We start from the raw sequence: 27,993 nt of genomic DNA, 5'->3' as shown, positions 1-27,993 counted from the left end.
TTATGATGTGTTGTAATAGATCATATGGGTTGAGTTGTGTTTTATGATGTAATAGATCATATGTGGTTGAGTTGTGTTTTTTTATGATGTAATAGATCATGTGTTGAGTTGTGTTTTGTATGATGTAATAGATCATATGGGTTGAGTTGTGTTTTATGATGTAATAGATCATATGGGTTGAGTTGTGTTTTATGATGTAATAGATCATATGGGTTGAGTTGTGTTTTATGATGTTGATTTTATGTTATATCATGTTTGAGTTGTGTTTTATGATGTAATAGATCATATGGGTTGAGTTGTGTGATGTAATAGATCATATGTGTTGAGTTGTGTTTTATGATGTAATAGATCATATGGGTTGAGTTGTGTTTTGATGATATATCATGTAGTTGTGTTTTATGATGTAATAGATCATATGGGTTAGTGTTTTATGATGTAATAGATCATATGGGTTGAGTTGTGTTTTATGATGTAATAGATCATATGGGTTGAGTTGTGTTTTATGATGTAATAGATCATATGGGTTGAGTTGTGTTTATGATGTAATAGATCATATGGGTTGAGTTGTGTTTTATGATGTAATAGATCATATGGGTTGAGTTGTGTTTAATGATGTAATAGATCATATGGGTTGAGTTGTGTTTTATGATGTAATAGATCATATGGGTTGAGTTGTGTTTTATGATGTAATAGATCATATGGGTTGAGTTGTGTTTTATGATGTAATAGATCATATGGGTTGAGTTGTGTTTTATGATGTAATAGATAGATCATGTGAAGAATGGCGCCAACTAAGGTGGATATTGATCCAACACCTGCCGTTTATTCAAACCAGCCCACTGGGCACAGACGTCAGTTCAACATGTAGTTTATAAACAAGTAAACATTCTCAGTCAACAAAATAAGACAATGGGAGCAGTGTTGTACGCTCTCTGATGAATTGTAAGTGTATGTGATGTGAATTACAAGTTTACACACTAGGATAAGTAATTATTCTCTCCTGTGTGGATTCTCATGTTTTGTAAGTGTCTGTGATGAGTAATATGTATTCCCACAGTCTGAACATTTGTAAGGCTTCTCCCCTGTGTGCAGTCTCATGTGTTCCTTCAGGCTTCCTAAATGTGTAAAACACTTTGAACTTTCAGGCTTTCTGACAGGCAAAAAATATTTTCACACTAGGCGCAATGGTATGGTATCTTCCCCGTGTGTATTCGCTCATGAGCTTTGAGAGTGTCTAACCGCTTAAAACTCTTTCCACACTGGGCACAATGGTACAGCTTCTGCCTAATGTGTATTTGCTCATGGGTTTTGAGAGTGTCTAACCGCTTAAAACTCTTTCCACACTGGGCACAATGGTGTGGTGTCTCCCCTGTGTGTATTCGCTCATGAGCTTTGAGGGTGTCTAACCGCTTAAAACTCTTTCCACACTGGGAGCACGGGTGTGGCTTCGCTCCTGTGTGTATCCTCTCATGTCTTTTCATGCTAACTAAATGGTTAAAACTCTTCCCACAATGTGAGCAGTAGTAAGTCTTCTTCCTTGTGTGCAGTCTCATGTGTTCCTTCAGGCTTCCTGACTGGCTAAAACTCTTTCCACACTGGGCGCAATGGTATAACTTCTCCCCTGTATGTATTCGCTCATGAACTTTCAGGCTTCCTGACTTGCTAAAACTCTTTCCACACTGGGCACAATGGTACAGCTTCTGCCTAATGTGTATTTGCTCATGGGTTTTGAGAGTGTCTAACCGCTTAAAACTCTTTCCACAAAGGGAGCACAGGTGTGGCTTCGCTCCTGTGTGTATCCTCTCATGTCTTTTCATACTAACTAAATGGTTAAAACTCTTCCCACAATGTGAGCAGTAGTAAGGCTTCTCCCTTGTGTGCAGTCTCATGTGTTCCTTCAGGGTTCCTGACTGGCTAAAACTCTTTCCACACTGGGCACAATGGTACGGCTTCTCCCTAGTCTGTATTTGCTCATGGGTTTTGAGAGTGTCTAACCACTTAAAATTCTTTCCACACTGGGAGCAACGGAAAGGTCTCTCCCGTGTGTGTGTTCGCTCATGAGCTTTCAGATTTCCTAAGTAGCTAAAACTCTTTCCACACTGGGCGCAATTTTGTGTCTTCGGTTCTGTGTGTCCCCTCTCATGTCTGTTCAGGCTTCCTAACTTGGTAAAACTCTTTCCACAATGGCAGCAGAGGTGTCGTCTTGCTGGTTCGGACATCTCTGGTTCCTCCAAGTTTGGTTTTCCTCCTGCCAAAGACAGTGTTTATTTAAAGAGAGAACAGAATGAAATCTCCACATGATAAAACTGCCTTGCTATGAGGTGTAATCCAAATCAGATCCCTCAATAACCTGAGGCCAGTTTTCCAAACATTTCATAATTTGGTAATTAATAGTAATTACTGATAATATGTTTACATTACTTATTATTCTTTCTGTTTTAGAAGTCAGAACACAAAGAACTAGACAGTTCTAGATCACTCAAGACATAATTGGATTCTATGTTCTATAGTTCTGTGACACTGAAGACACAGACGTCACTGGATTCCAATCAGCAGGTGGTTCTAAATATATAACATTCATAGCTGTATGATACAGAATGTGACCTACACACTTCCTTAAACATGAAATTAGTAAAGAAGTAATTCTGTGTGGAAGTCCAGAATTTGGAGACAGACACAAAGCTCATTAGTAACATCTTCCTGTTGTTGAAAGGGTTCGACACAATGGATTTTATTTAGTTAGACATTCACACAGAGTTACCGTATATAGTGTATATAATAATATAGGCACTGTATATAGTGTATATAATAATATAGGCACTGTATATAGTGTATATAATAATATAGGCACTGTATATAATGTATATAATAATGTAAGCACTGTATATAGTGTATATAATAATATAGGCACCGTATATAGTGTATATAATAATGTAGAGTTACCGTATATAATGTATATAATAATGTAGAGTTACCGTATATAGTGTATATAATAATATAGGCACCGTATATAGTGTATATAATAATGTAGGCACCGTATATAGTATATATAATAATGTAGGCACCGTATATAGTGTATATAATAATGTAGGCACCGTATATAGTGTATATAATAATGTAGGCACCGTATATAGTGTATATAATAATATAGGCACCGTATATAGTGTATATAATAATATAGGCACCGTATATAGTGTATATAATAATGTAGAGTTACCGTATATAGTGTATATAATAATGTAGAGTTACCGTATATAGTGTATATAATAATATAGGCACCGTATATAGTGTATATAATAATATAGGCACCGTATATAGTGTATATAATCATATAGGCACCGTATATAGTGTATATAATAATGTAGAGTTACCGTATATAGTGTATATAATAATGTAGAGTTACCGTATATAGTGTATATAATAATGTAGAGTTACCGTATATAGTGTATATAATAATGTAGAGTTACCATATAGTGTATATATAATTGATTTATTTAGACATTCACACATTTTTTACATTTTGACTAATCATGTCATGATATTTTGTGTAAAGTAAAAAAAAAAATGGTGTCACATATTTTGGATAGATGTTCCTAAGAAATATAAACGCAACATGTAAAGTGTTGGTCTCATGTTTCATGATCTGAAATAACAGAATTCTTCCATACACACAACAGCTAATTTCTCTCAAATTCTGTGCACAAATTTGTTTACATCGTTGTTAGTGAACATTTCTCCTTTACCAAGACAATCCATCCACTTGACAGTTGTGGCATATCAAGAAGCTGATTAAACAGCATGATCATTACACAGGTGCACCTTGTTCTGGGGACAATAAAATGCCACTCTAAAGTGTGAAGTTGTGTCAACACAATGCCACAGATGTCTCAAGTTTTAAGGGAGCGTGCAATTGGCGTGCAAACGCTAACTGCAGGAATAACCACTGGAGCAGTTATCAGATAATTGAATGTGCATTTCTCTACTAGAAGCCGCCTACAACATCATTTTAGAGAATTTGGCAGTACATCCAACTGGCATCACAACCGCAGACCACGTTTAACAACACCAGCCCAGGACCATCGTCTGAGACCAGCCACCCGGACAGATGATGAAACTGAGGAGTTTTTCTCTCTGCAATAAAGCAATACAAATTACCCCCCCCTGCACTCCACCACTAGGAGGTAATACAGATTATTACCCTGCACTCCACCACTAGGAGGTAATACAGATTATTACCCTGCACTCCACCACTAGGAGGTAATACAGATTATTACCCTGCACTCCACCACTAGGAGGTAATACAGATTATTACCCTGCACTCCACCACTAGGAGGTAATACAGATTATTACCCTGCACTCCACCACTAGGAGGTAATACAGATTATTACCCTGCACTCCACCACTAGGAGGTAATACAGATTATTACCCCCTGCACTCCACCACTAGGAGGTAATACAGATTATTACCCCCCTGCACTCCACCACTAGGAGGTAATACAGATTATTACCCCCTGCACTCCACCACTAGGAGGTAATACAGATTATTACCCCCCCTGCACTCCACCACTAGGAGGTAATACAGATTATTACCCCCTGCACTCCACCACTAGGAGGTAATACAGATTATTACCCCCCTGCAAACCACCACTAGGAGTTAATACAGATTATTACCCTGCACTCCACCACTAGGAGGTAATACAGATTATTACCCTGCACTCCACCACTAGGAGGTAATACAGATTATTACCCTGCACTCCACCACTAGGAGGTAATACAGATTATTACCCTGCACTCCACCACTAGGAGGTAATACAGATTATTACCCTGCACTCCACCACTAGGAGGTAATACAGATTATTACCCTGCACTCCACCACTAGGAGGTAATACAGATTATTACCCTGCACTCCACCACTAGGAGGTAATACAGATTATCACCCCCCCACCCCCCCTGCACTCCACCACTAGGAGGTAATACAGATTATTACCCTGCACTCCACCACTAGGAGGTAATACAGATTATTACCCTGCACTCCCCCACTAGGAGGTAATACAGATTATTACCCCCCTGCACTCCACCACTAGGAGGTAATACAGATTATTACCCTGCACTCCACCACTAGGAGGTAATACAGATTATTACCCTGCACTCCACCACTAGGAGGTAATACAGATTATTACCCTGCACTCCACCACTAGGAGGTAATACAGATTATTACCCCCTGCACTCCACCACTAGGAGGTAATACAGATTATTACCCTGCACTCCACCACTAGGAGGTAATACAGATTATTACCCTGCACTCCACCACTAGGAGGTAATACAGATTATTACCCTGCACTCCACCACTAGGAGGTAATACAGATTATTACCCTGCACTCCACCACTAGGAGGTAATACCCCCCCTGCACTCCACCACTAGGAGGTAATACAGATTATTACCCCCTGCACTCCACCACTAGGAGGTAATACAGATTATTACCCCCTGCACTCCACCACTAGGAGGTAATACAGATTATTACCCCCCTGCACTCCACCACTAGGAGGTAATGCACAGATTATTACCCCCTGCACTCCACCACTAGGAGGTAATACAGATTATTACCCTGCACTCCACCACTAGGAGGTAATACAGATTATTACCCTGCACTCCACCACTAGGAGGTAATACAGATTATTACCCCCCTGCACTTCACCACTGGGAGGTAATACAGATTATTACCCTGCACTCCACCACTAGGAGGTAATACAGATTATTACCCTGCACTCCACCACTAGGAGGTAATACAGATTATTACCCTGCACTCCACCACTAGGAGGTAATACAGATTATTACCCCCTGCACTCCACCACTAGGAGGTAATACAGATTATTACCCCCCTGCACTCCACCACTGGGAGGTAATACAGATTATTACCCTGCACTCCACCACTAGGAGGTAATACAGATTATTACCCTGCACTCCACCACTAGGAGGTAATACAGATTATTACCCTGCACTCCACCACTAGGAGGTAATACAGATTATTACCCCCCCTGCACTCCACCACTAGGAGGTAATACAGATTATTACCCTGCACTCCACCACTAGGAGGTAATACAGATTATTACCCCCTGCACTCCACCACTAGGAGGTAATACAGATTATTACCCCCCCACCACTGCACTCCACCACTAGGAGGTAATACAGATTATTACCCCCTGCACTCCACCACTAGGAGGTAATACAGATTATTACCCTGCACTCCACCACTAGGAGGTAATACAGATTATTACCCTGCACTCCACCACTAGGAGGTAATACAGATTATTACCCTGCACTCCACCACTAGGAGGTAATACAGATTATTACCCCCCCCACTGCACTGCACCACTAGGAGGTAATACAGATTATTACCCTGCACTCCACCACTAGGAGGTAATACAGATTATTACCCCCTGCACTCCACCACTAGGAGGTAATACAGATTATTACCCCCCTGCACTCCACCACTAGGAGGTAATACAGATTATTACCCCCCTGCACTCCACCACTAGGAGGTAATACAGATTATTACCCCCTGCACTCCACCACTAGGAGGTAATACAGATTATTACCCCCTGCACTCCACCACTAGGAGGTAATACAGATTATTACCCCCTGCACTCCACCACTAGGAGGTAATACAGATTATTACCCCCCTGCACTCCACCACTAGGAGGTAATACAGATTATTACCCTGCACTCCACCACTAGGAGGTAATACAGATTATTACCCTGCACTCCACCACTAGGAGGTAATACAGATTATTACCCTACCCACCACTGCACTCCACCACTAGGAGGTAATACAGATTATTACCCTGCACTCCACCACTAGGAGGTAATACAGATTATTACCCCCTGCACTCCACCACTAGGAGGTAATACAGATTATTACCCCCTGCACTCCACCACTAGGAGGTAATACAGATTATTACCCTGCACTCCACCACTAGGAGGTAATACAGATTATTACCCCCCTGCACTCCACCACTAGGAGGTAATACAGATTATTACCCTGCACTCCACCACTAGGAGGTAATACAGATTATTACCCTGCACTCCACCACTAGGAGGTAATACAGATTATTACCCCCCCCCCCTGCACTCCACCACTAGGAGGTAATACAGATTATTACCCTGCACTCCACCACTAGGAGGTAATACAGATTATTACCCTGCACTCCACCACTAGGAGGTAATACAGATTATTACCCTGCACTCCACCACTAGGAGGTAATACAGATTATTACCCTGCACTCCACCACTAGGAGGTAATACAGATTATTACCCCCTGCACTCCACCACTAGGAGGTAATACAGATTATTACCCCCCCCCTGCACTCCACCACTAGGAGGTAATACAGATTATTACCCTGCCCTCCACCACTAGCACTCCACCACTAGGAGGTAATACAGATTATTACCCCCTGCACTCCACCACTGGGAGGTAATACAGATTATTACCCCCTGCACTCCACCACTGGGAGGTAATACAGATTATTACCCCCCTGCACTCCACCACTAGGAGGTAATACAGATTATTACCCCCTGCACTCCACCACTAGGAGGTAATACAGATTATTACCCTGCACTCCACCACTAGGAGGTAATACAGATTATTACCCCCCTGCACTCCACCACTAGGAGGTAATACAGATTATTACCCCCTGCACTCCACCACTAGGAGGTAATACAGATTATTACCCCCTGCACTCCACCACTGGGAGGTAATACAGATTATTACCCCCTGCACTCCACCACTAGGAGGTAATACAGATTATTACCCCCCTGCACTCCACCACTAGGAGGTAATACAGATTATTACCCCCCTGCACTCCACCACTAGGAGGTAATACAGATTATTACCCTGCACTCCACCACTAGGAGGTAATACAGATTATTACCCCCCCACCACCCCCTGCACTCCACCACTGGGAGGTAATACAGATTATTACCCTGCACTCCACCACTAGGAGGTAATACAGATTATTACCCTGCACTCCACCACTAGGAGGTAATACAGATTATTACCCTGCACTCCACCACTAGGAGGTAATACAGATTATTACCCTGCACTCCACCACTAGGAGGTAATACAGATTATTACCCCCCCCCCTGCACTCCACCACTAGGAGGTAATACAGATTATTACCCCCTGCACTCCACCACTAGGAGGTAATACAGATTATTACCCCCTGCACTCCACCACTAGGAGGTAATACAGATTATTACCCCCCACCCCTGCACTCCACCACTGGGAGGTAATACAGATTATTACCCCCTGCACTCCACCACTAGGAGGTAATACAGATTATTACCCCCCGCCTGCACTCCACCACTAGGAGGTAATACAGATTATTACCCTGCACTCCACCACTAGGAGGTAATACAGATTATTACCCCCCTGCACTCCACCACTAGGAGGTAATACAGATTATTACCCCCCTGCACTCCACCACTAGGAGGTAATACAGATTATTACCCTGCACTCCACCACTAGGAGGTAATACAGATTATTACCCCCCCTGCACTCCACCACTAGGAGGTAATACAGATTATTACCCTGCACTCCACCACTAGGAGGTAATACAGATTATTACTCCCCCTGCACTCCACCACTAGGAGGTAATACAGATTATTACCCTGCACTCCACCACTAGGAGGTAATACAGATTATTACCCCCTGCACTCCACCACTAGGAGGTAATACAGATTATTACCCTGCACTCCACCACTAGGAGGTAATACAGATTATTACCCCCCCCCCCCCCTGCACTCCACCACTGGGAGGTAATACAGATTATTACCCCCCTGCACTCCACCACTAGGAGGTAATACAGATTATTACCCTGCACTCCACCACTAGGAGGTAATACAGATTATTACCTGCACTCCACCACTAGGAGGTAATACAGATTATTACCCTGCACTCCACCACTAGGAGGTAATACAGATTATTACCCTGCACTCCACCACTAGGAGGTAATACAGATTATTACCCCCCTGCACTCCACCACTAGGAGGTAATACAGATTATTACCCTGCACTCCACCACTAGGAGGTAATACAGATTATTACCCTGCACTCCACCACTAGGAGGTAATACAGATTATTACCCCCTACACTCCACCACTAGGAGGTAATTTATTACCCCCCCCTGCACTCCACCACTAGGAGGTAATACAGATTATTACCCCCTGCACTCCACCACTAGGAGGTAATACAGATTATTACCCCCTGCACTCCACCACTAGGAGGTAATACAGATTATTACCCCCCTGCACTCCACCACTGGGAGGTAATACAGATTATTACCCCCCTGCACTCCACCACTAGGAGGTAATACAGATTATTACCCTGCACTCCACCACTAGGAGGTAATACAGATTATTACCCCCCTGCACTCCACCACTAGGAGGTAATACAGATTATTACCCTGCACTCCACCACTAGGAGGTAATACAGATTATTACCCCCCTGCACTCCACCACTAGGAGGTAATACAGATTATTACCCCCCCCTGCACTCCACCACTAGGAGGTAATACAGATTATTACCCTGCACTCCACCACTAGGAGGTAATACAGATTATTACCCCCCTGCACTCCACCACTAGGAGGTAATACAGATTATTACCCTGCACTCCACCACTAGGAGGTAATACAGATTATTACTCCCCCTGCACTCCACCACTAGGAGGTAATACAGATTATTACTCCCCCTGCACTCCACCACTAGGAGGTAATACAGATTATTACTCCCCCTGCACTCCACCACTAGGAGGTAATACAGATTATTACCCCCCTGCACTCCACCACTAGGAGGTAATACAGATTATTACCCCCTGCACTCCACCACTAGGAGGTAATACAGATTATTACCCTGCACTCCACCAGGAGGTAATACAGATTATTACCCTGCACTCCACCACTAGGAGGTAATACAGATTATTACCCCCTGCACTCCACCACTAGGAGGTAATACAGATTATTACCCCCCTGCACTCCACCACTAGGAGGTAATACAGATTATTACCCCCCTGCACTCCACCACTAGGAGGTAATACAGATTATTACCCTGCACTCCACCACTAGGAGGTAATACAGATTATTACCCTGCACTCCACCACTAGGAGGTAATACAGATTATTACCCTGCACTCCACCACTAGGAGGTAATACAGATTATTACCCCCCCTGCACTCCACCACTAGGAGGTAATACAGATTATTACTCCCCCTGCACTCCACCACTAGGAGGTAATACAGATTATTACCCCCCTGCACTCCACCACTAGGAGGTAATACAGATTATTACCCCCCTGCACTCCACCACTAGGAGGTAATACAGATTATTACCCCCCACCCTCCACCACTGGGAGGTAATACAGATTATTACCCTGCACTCCACCACTAGGAGGTGCACTCCACCACTAATACAGATTATTACCCTGCACTCCACCACTAGGAGGTAATACAGATTATTACCCTGCACTCCACCACTAGGAGGTAATACAGATTATTACCCTGCACTCCACCACTAGGAGGTAATACAGATTATTACCCTACACTCCACCACTAGGAGGTAATACAGATTATTACCCTGCACTCCACCACTAGGAGGTAATACAGATTATTAAATCAAATCAAATTTTATTTGTCACATACACATGGTTAGCAGATGTTAATGCGAGTGTAGCGAAATGCTTGTGCTTCTAGTTCCGACAATGCAGTGATAACCAACAAGTAATCTAACTAACAATTCCAAAACTACTGTCTTATACACAGTGTAAGGGGATAAGGAACATGTACATAAGGATATATGAATGAGTGATGGTACAGAGCAGCATACAGTAGATGGTATCGAGTACAGTATATACATATGAGATGAGTATGTAGACAAAGTAAACAAAGTGGCATAGTTAAAGTGGCTAGTGATACATGTGTTACATAAGGATGCAGTCGATGTTGTAGAGTACAGTATATACATATGTATATGAGATGAATAATGTAGGGTAAGTAACATTATATAAGGTAGCATTGTTTAAAGTGGCTAGTGATATATTTACATCATTTCCCATCAATTCCCATTATTAAAATGGCTGGAGTTGGGTCAGTGTCAATGACAGTGTGTTGGCAGCAGCCACTCAATGTTAGTGGTGGCTATTTAACAGTCTGATGGCCTTGAGATAGAAGCTGTTTTTCAGTCTCTCGGTCCCAGCTTTGATGCACCTGTACTGACCTCGCCTTCTGGATGATAGCGGGGTGAACAGGCAGTGGTTCGGGTGGTTGATGTCCTTGATGATCTTTATGGCCTTCCTGTAACAACGGGTGGTGTAGGTGTCCTGGAGGGCAGGTAGTTTGCCCCACGGTGATGCGTTGTGCAGTCCTCACTACCCTCTGGAGAGCCTTACGGTTGAGGGCGGAGCAGTTGCCGTACCAGGCGGTGATACAGCCCGCCAGGATGCTCTCGATTGTGCATCTGTAGAAGTTTGTGAGTGCTTTTGGTGACAAGCCGAATTTCTTCAGCCTCCTGAGGTTGAATAGGCGCTGCTGCGCCTTCTTCACGACGCTGTCAGTGTGAGTGGACCAATTCAGTTTGTCTGTGATGTGTATGCCGAGGAACTTAAAACTAGCTACCCTCTCCACTACTGTTCCATCGACGTGGATAGGGGGTGTTCCCTCTGCTGTTTCCTGAAGTCCACAATCATCTCCTTAGTTTTGTTGACGTTGAGTGTGAGGTTATTTTCCTGACACCACACTCCAAGGGCCCTCACCTCCTCCCTGTAGGCCGTCTCGTCGTTGTTGGTAATCAAGCCTACCACTGTTGTGTCGTCCGCAAACTTGATGATTGAGTTGGAGGCGTGCGTGGCCACGCAGTCGTGGGTGAACAGGGAGTACAGGAGAGGGCTCAGAACGCACCCTTGTGGGGCCCCGTGTTGAGGATCAGCGGGGAGGAGATGTTGTTGCCTACCCTCACCACCTGGGGGCGGCCCGTCAGGAAGTCCAGTACCCAGTTGCACAGGGCGGGGTCGAGACCCAGGGTCTCGAGCTTGATGACGAGCTTGGAGGGTACTATGGTGTTGAATGCCGAGCTGTAGTCGATGAACAGCATTCTCACATAGGTATTCCTCTTGTCCAGGTGGGTTAGGGCAGTGTGCAGTGTGGTTGAGATTGCATCGTCTGTGGACCTATTTGGGCGGTAAGCAAATTGGAGTGGGTCTAGGGTGTCAGGTAGGGTGGAGGTGATATGGTCCTTGACTAGTCTCTCAAAGCACTTCATGATGACGGAAGTGAGTGCTACGGGGCGGTAGTCGTTTAGCTCAGTTACCTTAGCTTTCTTGGGAACAGGAACAATGGTGGCCCTCTTGAAGCATGTGGGAACAGCAGACTGGTATAGGGATTGATTGAATATGTCCGTAAACACACCGGCCAGCTGGTCTGCGCATGCTCGGAGGGCGCGGCTGGGGATGCCGTCTGGGCCTGCAGCCTTGCGAGGGTTAACACGTTTAAATGTCTTAATCACCTCGGCTGCAGTGAAGGAGAGACTGCATGTTTCCGTTGCAGGCCGTGTCAGTGGCACTGTATTGTCCTCAAAGCGGGCAAAAAAGTTATTTAGTCTGCCTGGGAGCAAGACATCCTGGTCCGTGACTGGGCTGGATTTCATCTTGTAGTCCGTGATTGACTGTAGACCCTGCCACATGCCTCTTGTGTCTGAGCCATTGAATTGAGATTCCACTTTGTCTCTGTACTGACGCTTAGCTTGTTTGATAGCCTTACGGAGGGAATAGCTGCACTGTTTGTATTCAGTCATGTTGCCAGACACCTTGCCCTGATTAAAAGCAGTGGTTCGCGCTTTCAGTTTCACGCGAATGCTGCCATCAATCCACGGTTTCTGGTTAGGGAATGTTTTTATCGTTGCTATGGGAACGACATCTTCGACGCACGTTCTAATGAACTCGCACACCGAATCAGCGTATTCGTCAATATTCCCATCTGACGCAATACGAAACATGTCCCAGTCCACGTGATGGAAGCAGTCTTGGAGTGTAGAGTCAGCTTGGTCTGACCAGCGTTGGACAGACCTCAGCGTGGGAGCCTCTTGTTTTAATTTCTGCCTGTAGGCAGGGATCAGCAAAATGGAGTCGTGGTCAGCTTTTCCGAAAGGGGGGCGGGGCAGGGCCTTATATGCGTCGCGGAAGTTAGAGTAACAGTGATCCAAGGTTTTACCACCCCTGGTTGCGCAATCGATATGCTGATAAAATTTAGGGAGTCTTGTTTTCAGATTGGCTTTGTTAAAATCCCCAGCTACAATGAATGCAGCCTCCGGATAAATGTATTACCCTGCACTCCACCACTAGGAGGTAATACAGATTATTACCCTGCACTCCACCACTAGGAGGTAATACAGATTATTACCCTGCACTCCACCACTAGGAGGTAATACAGATTATTACCCCCCCCTGCACTCCACCACTAGGAGGTAATACAGATTATTACCCCCCCTGCACTCCACCACTGGGTAGGCACTAACTACAGATTATTACCCCCCTGCACTCCCCACTGGGAGGTAATACAGATTATTACCCCCCTGCACTCCACCACTGGGAGGTAATACAGATTATTACCCCCCTGCACTCCACCACTAGGAGGTAATACAGATTATTACCCCCTGCACTCCACCACTAGGAGGTAATACAGATTATTACCCTGCACTCCACCACTAGGAGGTAATACAGATTATTACCCTGCACTCCACCACTAGGAGGTAATACAGATTATTACCCCCTGCACTCCACCACTAGGAGGTAATACAGATTATTACCCTGCACTCCACCACTAGGAGGTAATACAGATTATTACCCCCCCCCCCTGCACTCCACCACTAGGAGGTAATACAGATTATTACCCTGCACTCCACCACTAGGAGGTAATACAGATTATTACCCCCTGCACTCCACCACTAGGAGGTAATACAGATTATTACCCTGCACTCCACCACTAGGAGGTAATACAGATTATTACCCCCCCCCCTGCACTCCACCACTAGGAGGTAATACAGATTATTACCCTGCACTCCACCACTAGGAGGTAATACAGATTATTACCCTGCACTCCACCACTAGGAGGTAATACAGATTATTACCCCCTGCACTCCACCACTAGGAGGTAATACAGATTATTACCCTGCACTCCACCACTAGGAGGTAATACAGATTATTACCCTGCACTCCACCACTAGGAGGTAATACAGATTATTACCCTGCACTCCACCACTAGGAGGTAATACAGATTATTACCCCCCTGCACTCCACCACTAGGAGGTAATACAGATTATTACCCCCCCTGCACTCCACCACTAGGAGGTAATACAGATTATTACCCTGCACTCCACCACTAGGAGGTAATACAGATTATTACCCTGCACTCCACCACTAGGAGGTAATACAGATTATTACCCCCTGCACTCCACCCCTGGGAGTTAATACAGATTATTACCCCCTGCACTCCACCACTGGGAGGTAATATAGATTATTACGATTATTATTATTACAATAAAACGATTTAACGATAACGTTTCGAGGAAAGGTTATTACCATGAACCCACATCAGATCATCCTGTCTCCTAACTCCACCACTTTTATATGGTCTATTGGTTTCTCTCTGTTCAGGTAATATATTCAGATTTCCTGTCCATAACAGAACTACAGATTATTACCCCCCTGCACTCCACCACTGGGAGGTAATACAGATTATTACCCCCCCTGCACTCCCCACTGGGAGGTAATACAGATTATTACCCCCCTGCACTCCCCACTGGGAGGTAATACAGATTATTACCCCCCCCCCTGCACTCCACCACTAGGAGGTAATACAGATTATTACCCCCCCCCCTGCACTCCACCACTAGGAGGTAATACAGATTATTACCCTGCACTCCACCACTAGGAGGTAATTACCCTACAGATAATACAGATTACCCCCCTGCACTCCACCACTAGGAGGTAATACAGATTATTACCCTGCACTCCACCACTAGGAGGTAATACAGATTATTACCCCCCACCCCCTGCACTCCACCACTAGGAGGTAATACAGATTATTACCCTGCACTCCACCACTAGGAGGTAATACAGATTATTACCCCCTGCACTCCACCACTAGGAGGTAATACAGATTATTACCCTGCACTCCACCACTAGGAGGTAATACAGATTATTACCCCCACCACCCCCTGCACTCCACCACTAGGAGGTAATACAGATTATTACCCTGCACTCCACCACTAGGAGGTAATACAGATTATTACCCTGCACTCCACCACTAGGAGGTAATACAGATTATTACCCCCTGCACTCCACCACTAGGAGGTAATACAGATTATTACCCTGCACTCCACCACTAGGAGGTAATACAGATTATTACCCTGCACTCCACCACTAGGAGGTAATACAGATTATTACCCCCTGCACTCCACCACTAGGAGGTAATACAGATTATTACCCCCTGCACTCCACCACTAGGAGGTAATACAGATTATTACCCCCCTGCACTCCACCACTAGGAGGTAATACAGATTATTACCCTGCACTCCACCACTAGGAGGTAATACAGATTATTACCCTGCACTCCACCACTAGGAGGTAATACAGATTATTACCCCCTGCACTCCACCCCTGGGAGTTAATACAGATTATTACCCCCCCTGCACTCCACCACTGGGAGGTAATATAGATTATTACGATTATTATTATTACAATAAAACGATTTAACGATAACGTTTCGAGGAAAGGTTTTTGTAGAACATGAACCTTACATCAGATCATCTTGAAACTGTCTCTCTAACTCTAAAACTAACTTTCATCAAGGTTTTATATGGTCTATTGGTTTCTCTCTGTTCATTGGCAGAATCCTTTTTCAGTGTTATGATATTCATAACATCCATATCCACCAGTCTATCTTCCTGTCAACTAACAGAACTCTGCTGGTTGTCCTGGTAACAGATACCAGTGGGCAGATCTATTTTATTTGTTCAAACTAAACTACAGCACTTACTTTGATGTGCCAAATCTGATCCTTTCTTCTCTGCTCCTCCTCTCACTGTTCCACTCAGCCCCGTTGTTTTCCTGCAGTCCACCAGCAGCACAGACAACCTCTTCATACCCAGCAGTAAGGTGCTACCGGGAGAGGCACGACACGGGGACTCCGGGAGGGAGGAAGGTCTAGCGTTGTCCTGGTAACCATAAAGAGGGGACACAGACATATATCATTATGGATGCTGATGTCACTGTTGTCATAAAGTGCTTTACAGAAACCCAGACCCAGATAGAGCAAGCTGTATGCTAGGCCAGACCAAGCTGTATGCTAGACCAAACCAAGCTGTATGCTAGACCAGACCAAGCTGTATGCTAGACCAGACCAAGCTGTACCATCTGGTGTTCTGATCTGGAGAGACTCTTCTCTGCCTCGTCAGCATCAGGATGTTGTTGAAGCTCCCCAGAGGATCCACCATAGTCATGTCTCTCTCCTGTGTGAACGAGAACAGCAAACAGATGGTAAACTTATGATCTACTACTACAATCACAAAGGGTCTTACAAGAGGCATTAATATCTCTAAACGGGGCCTAAAACGCAAATGTTAAAGGGTTGTTCCGCGAAATGCGTGCTTGTTGCATCCCTTTGATATTTAAGTAGAAATTATGCACCAATATTGAATTTTAAAAGCCTGTTATATTAGATGAGGGGAACTTTAATGTAGACCACATGGAGAAATCAATACATCGAATTTAAAAGACCCCGAAATATATGTACCAATGGCAGATTGACCCTTTAACAATTCCTACAGTACTGAACAACATATTCAAGTGTAGAACTTCAGTAGAATGCCACTTAAAAATTCCACATTAATTCAACAACTGCATAGTTTGTGCCCTCTTTTTTAAGACAGTACTCACTGGTGGTAATCTGATATTCTGTCTCTTCCTCTTTCACTCCCAAAACGTCTTCCTCCTCCACCTTTATTGAGATAGCATCCTCTTCCTCTCTAAACGGTTCTTTCTCTTCTTTCACTATAACAGCCTCCTCTTCCTCCTTTTTCATTCTGAAAGATTCTTCCTCTCCTTTCACAGTAATATCCTCTTCTTCTTCTTCTTCTTCTTTCACGACAATGTTCATCGCCAGAGCTTCATTCTCCATAGAGCAGACCTCCTCTTCTTTAGCAGGGGAGGAGTAGTTCAGTGAGCTCATGGTCAGGGATGTTAGCTAGCTAGCTAGCTAGCATTAGCTACTAGCCTAGTGCTTGGCTCAGCAACAATCTTTAACAATTTTGCAAATTGAACATGCAAATTAGGTTAAAGTTAACCAGTTAATACGTCAACTGAACTGCGTTTACAACACTGAGATTACGTAATGTACATGAACATGGTCTAAAGGGTCAATCTTCTAGTTTTATGTTGTCTAGCAAGCTACCAAGGTGGTTGAAATAGTATCCGTGTTGTTGTTCCTGAAGAAGCGTCCGTCCAGTCCATTACACGTCACGCTAGAAGCATCACCTGAAAGACGCTCATCGCCATCTGCTGGCTGGAGTGGGTAACGCAGTTTGGAAACAATAGGTACTACACTTTTTGTATTGAAAAGAACGTCATAATTATTTAACAATAAGCTGATATATTTTCTCTTACGTCTTACAACTAATACGTTCCTGTTCACAGACGTAGAAGCTTAATATGAATATGTAGATAATGAATACATACTTCTGTGCCGCCATCCTGTCAGAAGGTAACAGACTGTTTTATTACCGTGGTAACGATGGATTTCCATTGTGTTCCATGGTGCTTATCGCCCCTAGTGGAGCTTTCTGGTACTTAGAAAGACTGTACGAAAACAGTAAGTAGAGAATTCGTTTTGCGCGCATCGAAGCAGCGCTACGGTTCAGGTCTTTCAGTGCAGTTATTTCTTGTCACGCTTCATCCTCGGAAAATATTTGTTTGTAAGTTCGATTCAAGCATGTTGCTAGTGATGATAATCTTGTTATTGCTAGAATTGCTTACTTATCAATGTCAGTTGGTTGCATTTACTCACACAAATTACCTCGCCAATCATGTATGTCGTCAGCTGTATTCCTGCTCGTGCGTCATGTAAACGAATTGTAAAACATTCAATACTGAGGTTTTGTTACTGTTTCTAGTGTAACATGCTTTGTTATTGTACAGAGGTGGTTGCACATTATTAGAGTAATTAAAGGAGTTAGCCAATTACCATATGAGTAACAATTAGCTATATGGTTTGGCATCATGCCAGATACATGGTACATTGGCACGTGCTTTGTATTTATGAAACTTCAACTTGAAATGTATAATGTACAGCTACAGTATGTCGGTGTGAATTGAACACTAAAGTATATTCTTTTCTGTATTTTGTAGTTTCACAACCTAAACGTTTAATATTAATTCAAGAAAAGTCACGCCTTGGAAGTTTTATTGACGACTTAGTTGTTAGCTATCTGTCTAGTTTTGCATGGGAACGCACTTCAAGGGCAGAATAACTTAGATGAATAGGTAGCATGTTAATACACATTTTCTCTGCTCACTTTTCACGTTAGTTTGAATCTAGATGTGACGGTACTATTCCCTTAAAGCCACGCTCTATAAAATACGAATAAACCTGTAAACAACAGAGCAAATGCATCACATGCAAATAGAACTTGATTATCAGAGGGGTCATATAGAACTACCCAGACATTCCAAATAGAACTTGATTATCAGAGGGGTCATATAGAACTACCCAGACATTCCAAATAGAACTTGATTATCAGAGGGGTCATATAGAACTACCCAGACATTCCAAATAGAACTTGATTATCAGAGGGGTCATATAGAACTACCCAGACATTCCAAATAGAACTTGATTATCAGAGGGGTCATATAGAACTACCCAGACATTCCAAATAGAACTTGATTATCAGAGGGGTCATATAGAACTACCCAGACATTCCAAATATCACTTGATTATCAGAGGGGTCATATAGAACTACCCAGACATTCCAAATATCACTTGATTATCAGAGGGGTCATATAGAACTACCCAGACATTCCAAATATCACTTGATTATCAGAAGGGTGTATTATGATGTCAGAACTACGTGCCCTGCTGGACACAATAGAGCAAATGCATCACATGCAAGTAGCACTTGATTATCTGTAGTGCTTTACACTGAGTCTACAAAACATTAAGAACACCTGCTCCTTCCATGACTTATAATAATATATGCCATTTAGCAGACGCTTTTATCCAAAGCGACTTACAGTCATGTGTGCATACATTCTACGTATGGGTGGTCCCGGGAATCGAACCCACTACCCTGGCGTTACAAGCGCCATGCTCTACCAACTGAGCTACAGACGAGGTGAACCCAGGCTAAAGGTATGATCCCTTACTGATGTCACTAGTTAAATCCACTTCAATCAGTGTAGATGAAGAGGGGGAGACATGTTAAATTAGGATGTTTAAGCCTTGAGACAATTGAGGCATAGATTGTGTGTGTGCCATTCTGAGGGTGAATTGGGAAGACAAAATATTGAAGTGTCTTTGAACGGGGTATGGTATTCGGTGCCAGGCACACCGGTTTGTGTCAAGAACTGCAACTCTACAGTTTCCCATGTGTACCAAGACTGGTCCACCAGCCAAACAGTAGCAGTCAATGCAGTTTAAGATTTGAGAGAGTCTGCAAAGCTGTATTTGTATTAGTCAGGGACAGCCCTACTGGTTGTCCCGGTAACAGATACCAGTGGGAAGATCTATTGTATTTATTAAAACTAAACTACAGCACTTACTTTGATGTGTCAAATCTGATCCTTTCTTCTCTTCTCCTCCTCTCACAGTTCCACTCAGCCCCGTTGTTTTCCTGCAGTCCACCAGCAACACAGACAACGTCTTCATACCCAGCAGTAAAGTGCTACCGGGAGAGGCACGACAAAGTGACTCCAGGAGGGTGGAAGGGGTGAGATAGCATTGTCCTGTTAACCATAAAGACGGGACACATACCATTATGGATGCTGATGTCACTGTTGACATAAAGTGCTTTACAGGAACCCAGCCCAGACCCAGAGAGAGCAAGCTGTATGCTAGGCCAGACCAAGCTGTATGCTAGGCCAGACTAGGCCAGACCAAGCTGTATGCTAGGCCAGACCAAGCTGTATGCTAGGCCAGACCAAGCTGTATGCTAGACCAGACCAAGCTGTATGCTAGACCAGACCAAGCTGTATGCTAGACCAGACCAAGCTGTATGCTAGACCAGACCAAGCTGTATGCTAGACCAGACCAAGCTGTACCATCTGGTGTTCTGATCTGGAGAGACTCTTCTCTGCCTCGTCAGCATCAGGATGTTGTTGAGGCTCCCCAGAGGATCCACCATAGTCATGTCTCTCTCCTGTGTGAATGAGATCAAACGAACTTATGATCTTCTATTACAATCACAGTCTTACAAGAGGCATTAATATGTCTAAAAAGGGCCTAAAATGGCCACTTTCATCATGATTTCTAAATATATTGTTTGTGATGCAAGTGTTAAAGGGTCGTTCCACAAAATGGTTGACTTTTGCGTCCCTTTGTTAAAATATATGAACCAGTGGCAGATTGCCCCTTAATAAACAATTCCTACAGTACTGAACAACATATTCAAGTGTAGAACTTCAGTAGAATCCCCTGTGCCCCTGTTTTTAAGACAGTACTCACTGATTGTAATTGGATATTCTGACTCCTCCTCTTTAATTGAGATAGCCTCCTCTTCCTCTTTCACTCCAACATGTTCTTCCTCTTCTTTCAATGTTATGGAATCTTCCTCCTTTTTGATTCTGAAAGCTTCTACCTCCTCGTTTTCCACTCTGACCTCTTTCCCATCTTCCTCTTTCACTGTAATATCATCCACTTCTTCTTTCAAAGCAATAGCCTCCTCTTCCTCCTTTATCATCCTGAAAGCTTCTTCGTCTCCTTTCACCAGAACTTCTTTCTCCGTTGAGTTTAGTGACCTCCGGGAGATTAGCCTCGTGCCGTATCCTGTTAACACATTTGCTAATTTAAGCAAATTGCGTTTAAATGAACCAGTAGATACGTAAACAGAATTATGTTGAAAACACTAAGAATAATATACACAAGATTGGTCGAAAGGGCTTCAATGTTTCGGTTTAATGTTCGCTAGTAAACCACCGCTTTGGTTGAATCAGAAGCCTTTTGTCGCTGTTGAAGAAGACTCCTGTTACCGTCCACTAGATTATACGTCACGCAAGAAACATCACCTGAAAGACTCATATCGCCATCTGCTAACATTTAATTGACAACGCCATCTGCTAACATTTAATTGACAACGTTTTTGGGAAAGCTTTTCCATCAACCAGGAGATGGTTGTCATTAGCGTCATTGTTAACAGCGGTAGACAAATGCACTCAGACAGGGGCATTTCCTCTTCTATTTATAACATTTTTGACATGCGTTTTTCTGGATTTTTTGTTGTTGTTATTCTGTCTCTCACTGTTCAAATAAACCTTTAAAATTATAGACGGATCATTTCTTTGTCAGTGGGCAAATGTACAAAATCAACAGGGGATCAAATACTTTTTTCCCTCAATGTATATTATATTATAAAATAAGGATCTGCTGGAGTCAAACCAAGATTCTTTATTTCTGAGCTCAGATAGAATAAGCATTGAGTGATTAGCACATATCTTTATAGTTTCCTGTTCCTGGGAGGGACTTTATTCATACAAGGATGCAGGTGCAGCTGGTTTGCAACACAGAATGATAGTCCCAAGAACAGGAGATTATAATAGGACAGTTTCACAAGGTTAGTCACATACTCAGTTATGTGGACACACAAACAATTAACGTTTTCCATTACAGAGTCTGAACATTTTCATGTCATTAAATCACCAGTGGGCTACAATGCAAATGTCAACAATTACATTCAGATAAACACACAGTCAGAGTTTAAAAAAGGAACCTGATCTTCTTTACATTCAATTTGCTACAATGCAAATGTAAACAACGGAGCAAATGCATCACATCCAAATATCCCTGTATTATTAGGATTCTTTGTACAAGTACATTTTACGTACATTTTCATCTGGTAAAAACAAGTAAACACATTGTCAGTCAACAATATAAGACAACGGGAGCACTGTGTATGTTCTCTGATGAATTTTAAGTCAATGTGATGTGAAATATCAATATACACACTAGAAGTAATTATTCTCTGCCGTGTGGATTCTCACATGATGATCCAGTTTCAACTGTTCTGCCTTATTATTATTTGACCATGCTGGTCATTTATGAACATTTGAACATCTTGGTCATTTTCTGTTATAATCTCTACCCGGCACAGCCAGAAGAGGACTGGCCACCCCACATAGCCCGGTTCCTCTCTAGGTTTCTTCCTAGGTTTTGGCCTTTCTAGGGAGTTTTTCCTAGCCACCGTGCTTTTACACCTGCATTGTTTGCTGTTTGGGGTTTTAGGCTGGGTTTCTGTACAGCACTTTGAGATATCAGCTGATGTACGAAGGGCTATATAAATAAATTTGATTTGATTTGATTTGATTTGATGATGATTAAGTGACTGTGATGAGCAATATGTTTTCCCACAGTCTGACCATTTGTAAGGGTTCTCCCCTGTGCGCAGTCTCATGTATTTTTTCAGGCTTCATAATTTGGTAAAATTCTTTGCACAGTGGGAGCAGGCTTCTCCCCTGTGTGTATTCGCTCATGGGCTTTCAGGTGTCCTAACTGGCTAAAACTCTTTGCACACTGGGTACAGTGGTAAGGCTTCTCTCCTGTGTGGGTTCTCACGTGAACTTTAAGTGACTGTGATGAGTAATATGTCTTCCCACAGTCTGAGCATTGGTAAGGTTTCACCCCTGTGTGCAGTCTCATGTGTTCTTTCAGATGTCCTAAATAGACACAACTCTTTGCACCGTGGGAGCAGTGGTACGGTTTCTCCCCGGTGTGTATTCGCTGGTGAGTTTTCAGGCTTCCTGACTGGCTAAAACTCTTTCCACACTGGGAGCAGTGGTAAAACTTCTCCCCTGTATGTATTCGCTCATGGGCTTTCAGGTATCCTAACTGGCTAAAAATCTTTGCACACTGGGAGCAGTGGTAAGGCTTCTCCCCTGTGTGTGCATTCGCTCGTGAGCTTTCAGGCTTCTTAACTGGTTAAAACTATGTCCACACTGGGCGCAATGGTGTGGCTTCTCTCCAATGTGTCCCCCCCATACTTTTCAGGCTTCCTAGCTTGGTAGGACGCTTTCCAATCTGGGAGCAGAGGTGCCGTCTTGCTGGTTTGGATGTCTCTGGTTCTTCCAAATTTGGTTTTCCTCCTGCCAAAGACAATGTTTTTTTTTTTAAAGAGAGACCAAAATGAAATCTCTCCATGATAAAAGTGCTATGAGGTTTAATCCAAATCATTGCCTTCAACCTGAGGCCAGTTTTCAAACATGTAATCATTTAAAACAAATTATGTTGTAGAGCTTCCTGGTAATTACTGATATGTTTACTTACTTATTTATTCATTATGTTTTAGAAGTCAGAATACAAACAACTAGAAAGTTCTAGGACCCTCAAGACACAGACATCGATGGATTCCTATCGAGCAGGTGGTTCTAAATACAGTATATAACCTTCATAGTTGTAAAATACATAATTTGACTTTTTCCATACGCACAAACGCTTATTTCTCTCAAATTTTGTGCACAAATTTGTTAATTTGTTTAGCCAAAGATAATCCATCCACCTGACAGTTGTGGCATATCATGAAGCTGATTAAACAGCATGGTCATCACACAGGTGCACCTTGTGCTGGGGAAAATAAAAGGCCACTCTAAAAATGTGCAGTTTTGTCACACAACACAATGCCACAAATGTCCCAAGTTTTGAGGGAGCGTGCAATTGGCATGTTGACTGCAGGAATATCCACTGGAGCTGTTACCAGAGAATTGCATCTTAATTTCTCTACCATAAGCCACCTCAAACGTTGTTTTAGAGAATTTGGCAGTACATCCAACCGGCCTCACAACCGCAGACTACGTATAACCACGCCAGTCCAGGACCTCCACATTGTCTTAGACCAGCCACCCGGACAGCTTCCTTGGCTGGGCCTGGCTCCCCAGTGGGTGGGACTAGCTCCCCAGTGGGTGGATGGCTGCACCCCTGCCTAGTAATGTGAAGTCCATAGATTAGGGCCTAATTTATTTATTTACATTGACTGATTTCCTTATATGAACTGTAAATAATTGAAATTGTTGCAAGATGTAGAACTCTTTGAGGATATGAGGACCCATGCCACATCTTTTCAGTCTCCTGAGGGGGAATAGGTTTTGTCGTGCCCTCTTCACAACTGTCTTGGTGTGATTGGACCATGTTAGTTAGTTGGTGATGTGGACAACAAGGAACTTAAAGCTCTCAACCGGCTGCACTACAGCCCGGTCGATGAGAATGGGGCCGTGGCTCGGTCATCCCTTTTCCTGTAGTCCACAATTACCTCCTTTATTTTGATCACGTTGAGGGAGAGGTTGTTGGCCTGGCACCACATGGCCAGGTCTCCGATCTCCTCCCTATAGGCTGTCTTGTTGTTGATCAGGCCTACCACTGTTGTGTCATCGGCAAACTTAATGATGGTGTTGGAGTCATGCCTGGCCGTGCAGTCATGAGTGAACAGTGAGTACAGGAGGGGACTGAGTACGCACCCCTGAGGGGCTTCTGTGTTGAGGATCAGCGAAGTGGTGTTGTTTCCTACCTTCACCACCTGGGGACGGGAAGTCCAGGACCCAGTTTCACAGGGCAGGGTTCCAACCCAGAGCCTTGAGCCTAATGATGAGCTTGGAGGGTACTATGGTGTTGAATGCTGAGCTGTAGTCAACTACTATGGCGTTGAATGCTGAGCTGTAGTCAATGAACAGCATTCGTACATAGGTATTCCTCTGGTCTAGATGGAATAGGGCAGTGTGATGGCGATTGCATCGTCTATGGACCCGGTAAGCAAATTGAAGTGGGTCTAGGGTGTCAGGTAGGGTGTCAGGTAGGGTGTCAGGTAGGGTGTCAGGTAGGGTGTCAGGTAGGGTGTCAGGTAGGGTGTCAGGTAGGGTGTCAGGTAGGGTGTCAGGTGTTAGGTAGGTGTCAGGTAAGGTGTCAGGTAGGGGGTGTCAGGTAGGGTGTCAGGTAGGGTGTCAGGTAGGGTGTCAGGTAGGGTGTCAGGTAGGGTGTCAGGTAAGGTGTCAGGTAGGGTGTCAGGTGTTAGGTAAGGTGTCAGGTAGGGTGTCAGGTAGGGTGTCAGGTAGGGTGTCAGGTAGGGTGTCAGGTAGGGTGTCAGGTAGGGTGTCAGGTAGGGTGTCAGGTAGGGTGTCAGGTAGGGTGTCAGGTAGGGTGTCAGGTGTTAGGTAAGGTGTCAGGTGTTAGGTAAGGTGTCAGGTAAGGTGTCAGGTAGGGTGTCAGGTAGGGTGTCAGGTGGGGTGTCAGGTAGGGTGTCAGGTTGGGTGTCAGGTAGGGTGTCAGGTAGGGTGTCAGGTAGGGTGTCAGGTAAGGTGTCAGGTAAGGTGTTAGGTAAGGTGTCAGGTAGGGTGTCAGGTAGGGTGTCAGGTAGGGTGTCAGGTAGGGTGTCAGGTAGGGTGTCAGGTAAGGTGTCAGGTAGGGTGTCAGGTAAGGTGTCAGGTAGGGTGTCAGGTAGGGTGTCAGGTAAGGTGTCAGGTAAGGTGTCAGGTAGGGTGTCAGGTAAGGTGTCAGGTAAGGTGTCAGGTAGGGTGTCAGGTAGGGTGTCAGGTAGGGTGTCAGGTAGGGTGTCAGGTTGAGGCGATACGATCCTTGACTAGTCTATCAAAGCACTTCATGAAGACAGAAGTGAGTGCTACAGTCATTTAGTTCAGTTATCTTTGCTTTCCTGGGTATGGGAACAATGGTGGTCATCTTGAAGAATGTGGGGACAGCAGACTGGGATAGGGAGAGATTGAATATATCCGTAACAGGTGTGCCTTGTTAAAAAAGTTAATTAGTGGGATTTCTTATCTTCTTTATGCGTTTGAGCCAATAAGTTGTGTTGTGACAAGGTAGGGGGGAGACAGACCTATTTGGTAAAAGACCAAGTCCATATTATGTCAAGAACAGCTCAAATAAACAAAGAGCAACGACAGTCCATCATTACTTTAAGACATGAAGGTAAGTCAACATCGAAAATGTCAAGAACTTTCAAAGTTTCTTCAAGTGCAGTCACACAAAACTTGAAGCGCTGTGATGAAAACAGTCTCTGACGAGGACCGCAACAGGAAAGGAAGACCCAGAGTTACACCTCAACTGTTCAGAGGAGACATCGTGAATCAGGCCTTCATGGTGCTGCAAAAAAAAACACCACTAAAGGAAGAAGAAGAGACATGCAAGAAACATGAGCAAGGGACGTTAGACCGGCATAAATTTGTCCTTTGGTCTGAGGAGTCCAAATTTGAGATGTTTGATTCCAACCGTCGTGTCTTTTTCCACCATGAAGCATGGAGGTGGTGGTGTGATGGTGCTTGCTGGTGACAATGTCTGCGATTCATTTAGAATTCAAGGCACACTTAACCAGCATGGCTACCACAGCATTGCATTCTGCAGCGATATGCCATCCCATCTGCTTTGCGCTTAGTGGGACCGTCATCTGTTTTTCAATGGAGGACAATGACCAAACACACCTTCAGGCTATATAAGGGCTATTTCACCAAGAAGGAGAGTGATGGAGCGCTGCATCAGATGACCTGGCCTCCACAAGCACCCAACCTAAACCCAATTGAGATGGTTTGGGATGAGTTGTACCGCAGAGTGAAGGAAAAGCAGCCAACAAGTGCTCAGCATATGTGGGACCTCCTACAAGACGGTTGGAAAATCATTCCAGGTGAAGCTGGTTGAGAGAATGCCAACAGTCTGCAAAGTTGTTTTTGTATTAGTCAGGGACAGCCCTATTGGGAACAGATACCAATGGGCAGATCTATTTTATTTATTAAAACTAAACTACAGCACTTACTTTGATGAGTCAAATCTGATCCTTTCTTCTCTTCTCCTCCTCTCACAGTTCCACTCAGCCCCGTTGTTTTCCTGCAGTCCACCAGCAGCACAGACAACCTCTTCATACCCAGCAGTAAGGTGCTACCGGGAGAGGCACGATACAGGGACTGGTAACCATAAAGAGGGGACACAGACACATATCGTTATGGATGCTGATGTCACTGTTGTCATAAAGTGCTTTACAGAAACCCAGCCCCCAATCAGAGAAAGCTGTATGCTAGACCAGACCAAGCTGTACCATCTGGTGTTCTGATCTGGAGAGACTCTTCTCTGTCTCGTCAGCATCGGGATGTTGTTGAGGCTCCCCAGAGGATCCACGATAGTCATGTCTCTCTCCTGTGTGAACGAGAACATCAAACAGATGGTAAATGTATGACCGTCTATTCCAAACAGAGTGTTACAAGAGGCATGAATATGTCTAAAATGGCCACTTTCATCATCATTTTATAAAATCTTGTTTGTGATGCAAATGTTAAAGGGTCGTTCCACAAAATGGATGCCGTTCCCTTTGATATTTTAAGCCGAGGTGATTAAGACATTTAAACGTGTTAACCCTCGCAAGGCTGCAGGCCCAGACGGCATCCCCAGCCGCGCCCTCCGAGCATGCGCAGACCAGCTGGCCGGTGTGTTTACGGACATATTCAATCAATCCCTATACCAGTCTGCTGTTCCCACATGCTTCAAGAGGGCCACCATTGTTCCTGTTCCCAAGAAAGCTAAGGTAACTGAGCTAAACGACTACCGCCCCGTAGCACTCACTTCCGTCATCATGAAGTGCTTTGAGAGACTAGTCAAGGACCATATCACCTCCACCCTACCTGACACCCTAGACCCACTCCAATTTGCTTACCGCCCAAATAGGTCCACAGACGATGCAATCTCAACCACACTGCACACTGCCCT

At 44.1% G+C, this 27,993-nt stretch overlaps 1 protein-coding gene across 1 annotated transcript; it reads right to left on the bottom strand.

Moving 5' to 3' along the window:
* Positions 1 to 799: 799 nt before the first annotated feature.
* On the bottom strand, positions 800 to 27,383 carry LOC124021636 (zinc finger protein 2-like). Its single transcript, XM_046336772.1, has 6 exons — positions 27,329 to 27,383; positions 27,050 to 27,197; positions 20,755 to 21,075; positions 20,352 to 20,449; positions 16,078 to 16,255; positions 800 to 2,248 (listed from the first exon to the last, which is right to left on the bottom strand). Exons 1-6 carry the CDS (start codon positions 27,329 to 27,331, stop codon positions 1,176 to 1,178), a joined length of 1,821 nt encoding a protein of 606 aa, XP_046192728.1. The 5' UTR covers positions 27,332 to 27,383; the 3' UTR covers positions 800 to 1,175.
* Between the last annotated feature and the right edge of the window lie 610 nt (positions 27,384 to 27,993).

The sequence above is a fragment of the Oncorhynchus gorbuscha genome, unplaced genomic scaffold (assembly GCF_021184085.1).
Source record: "Oncorhynchus gorbuscha isolate QuinsamMale2020 ecotype Even-year unplaced genomic scaffold, OgorEven_v1.0 Un_scaffold_1156, whole genome shotgun sequence".
In the NCBI taxonomy this organism is placed as follows: Eukaryota; Metazoa; Chordata; class Actinopteri; order Salmoniformes; family Salmonidae; genus Oncorhynchus; species Oncorhynchus gorbuscha.
This window is presented reverse-complemented; position numbering and strand designations above follow the sequence as displayed.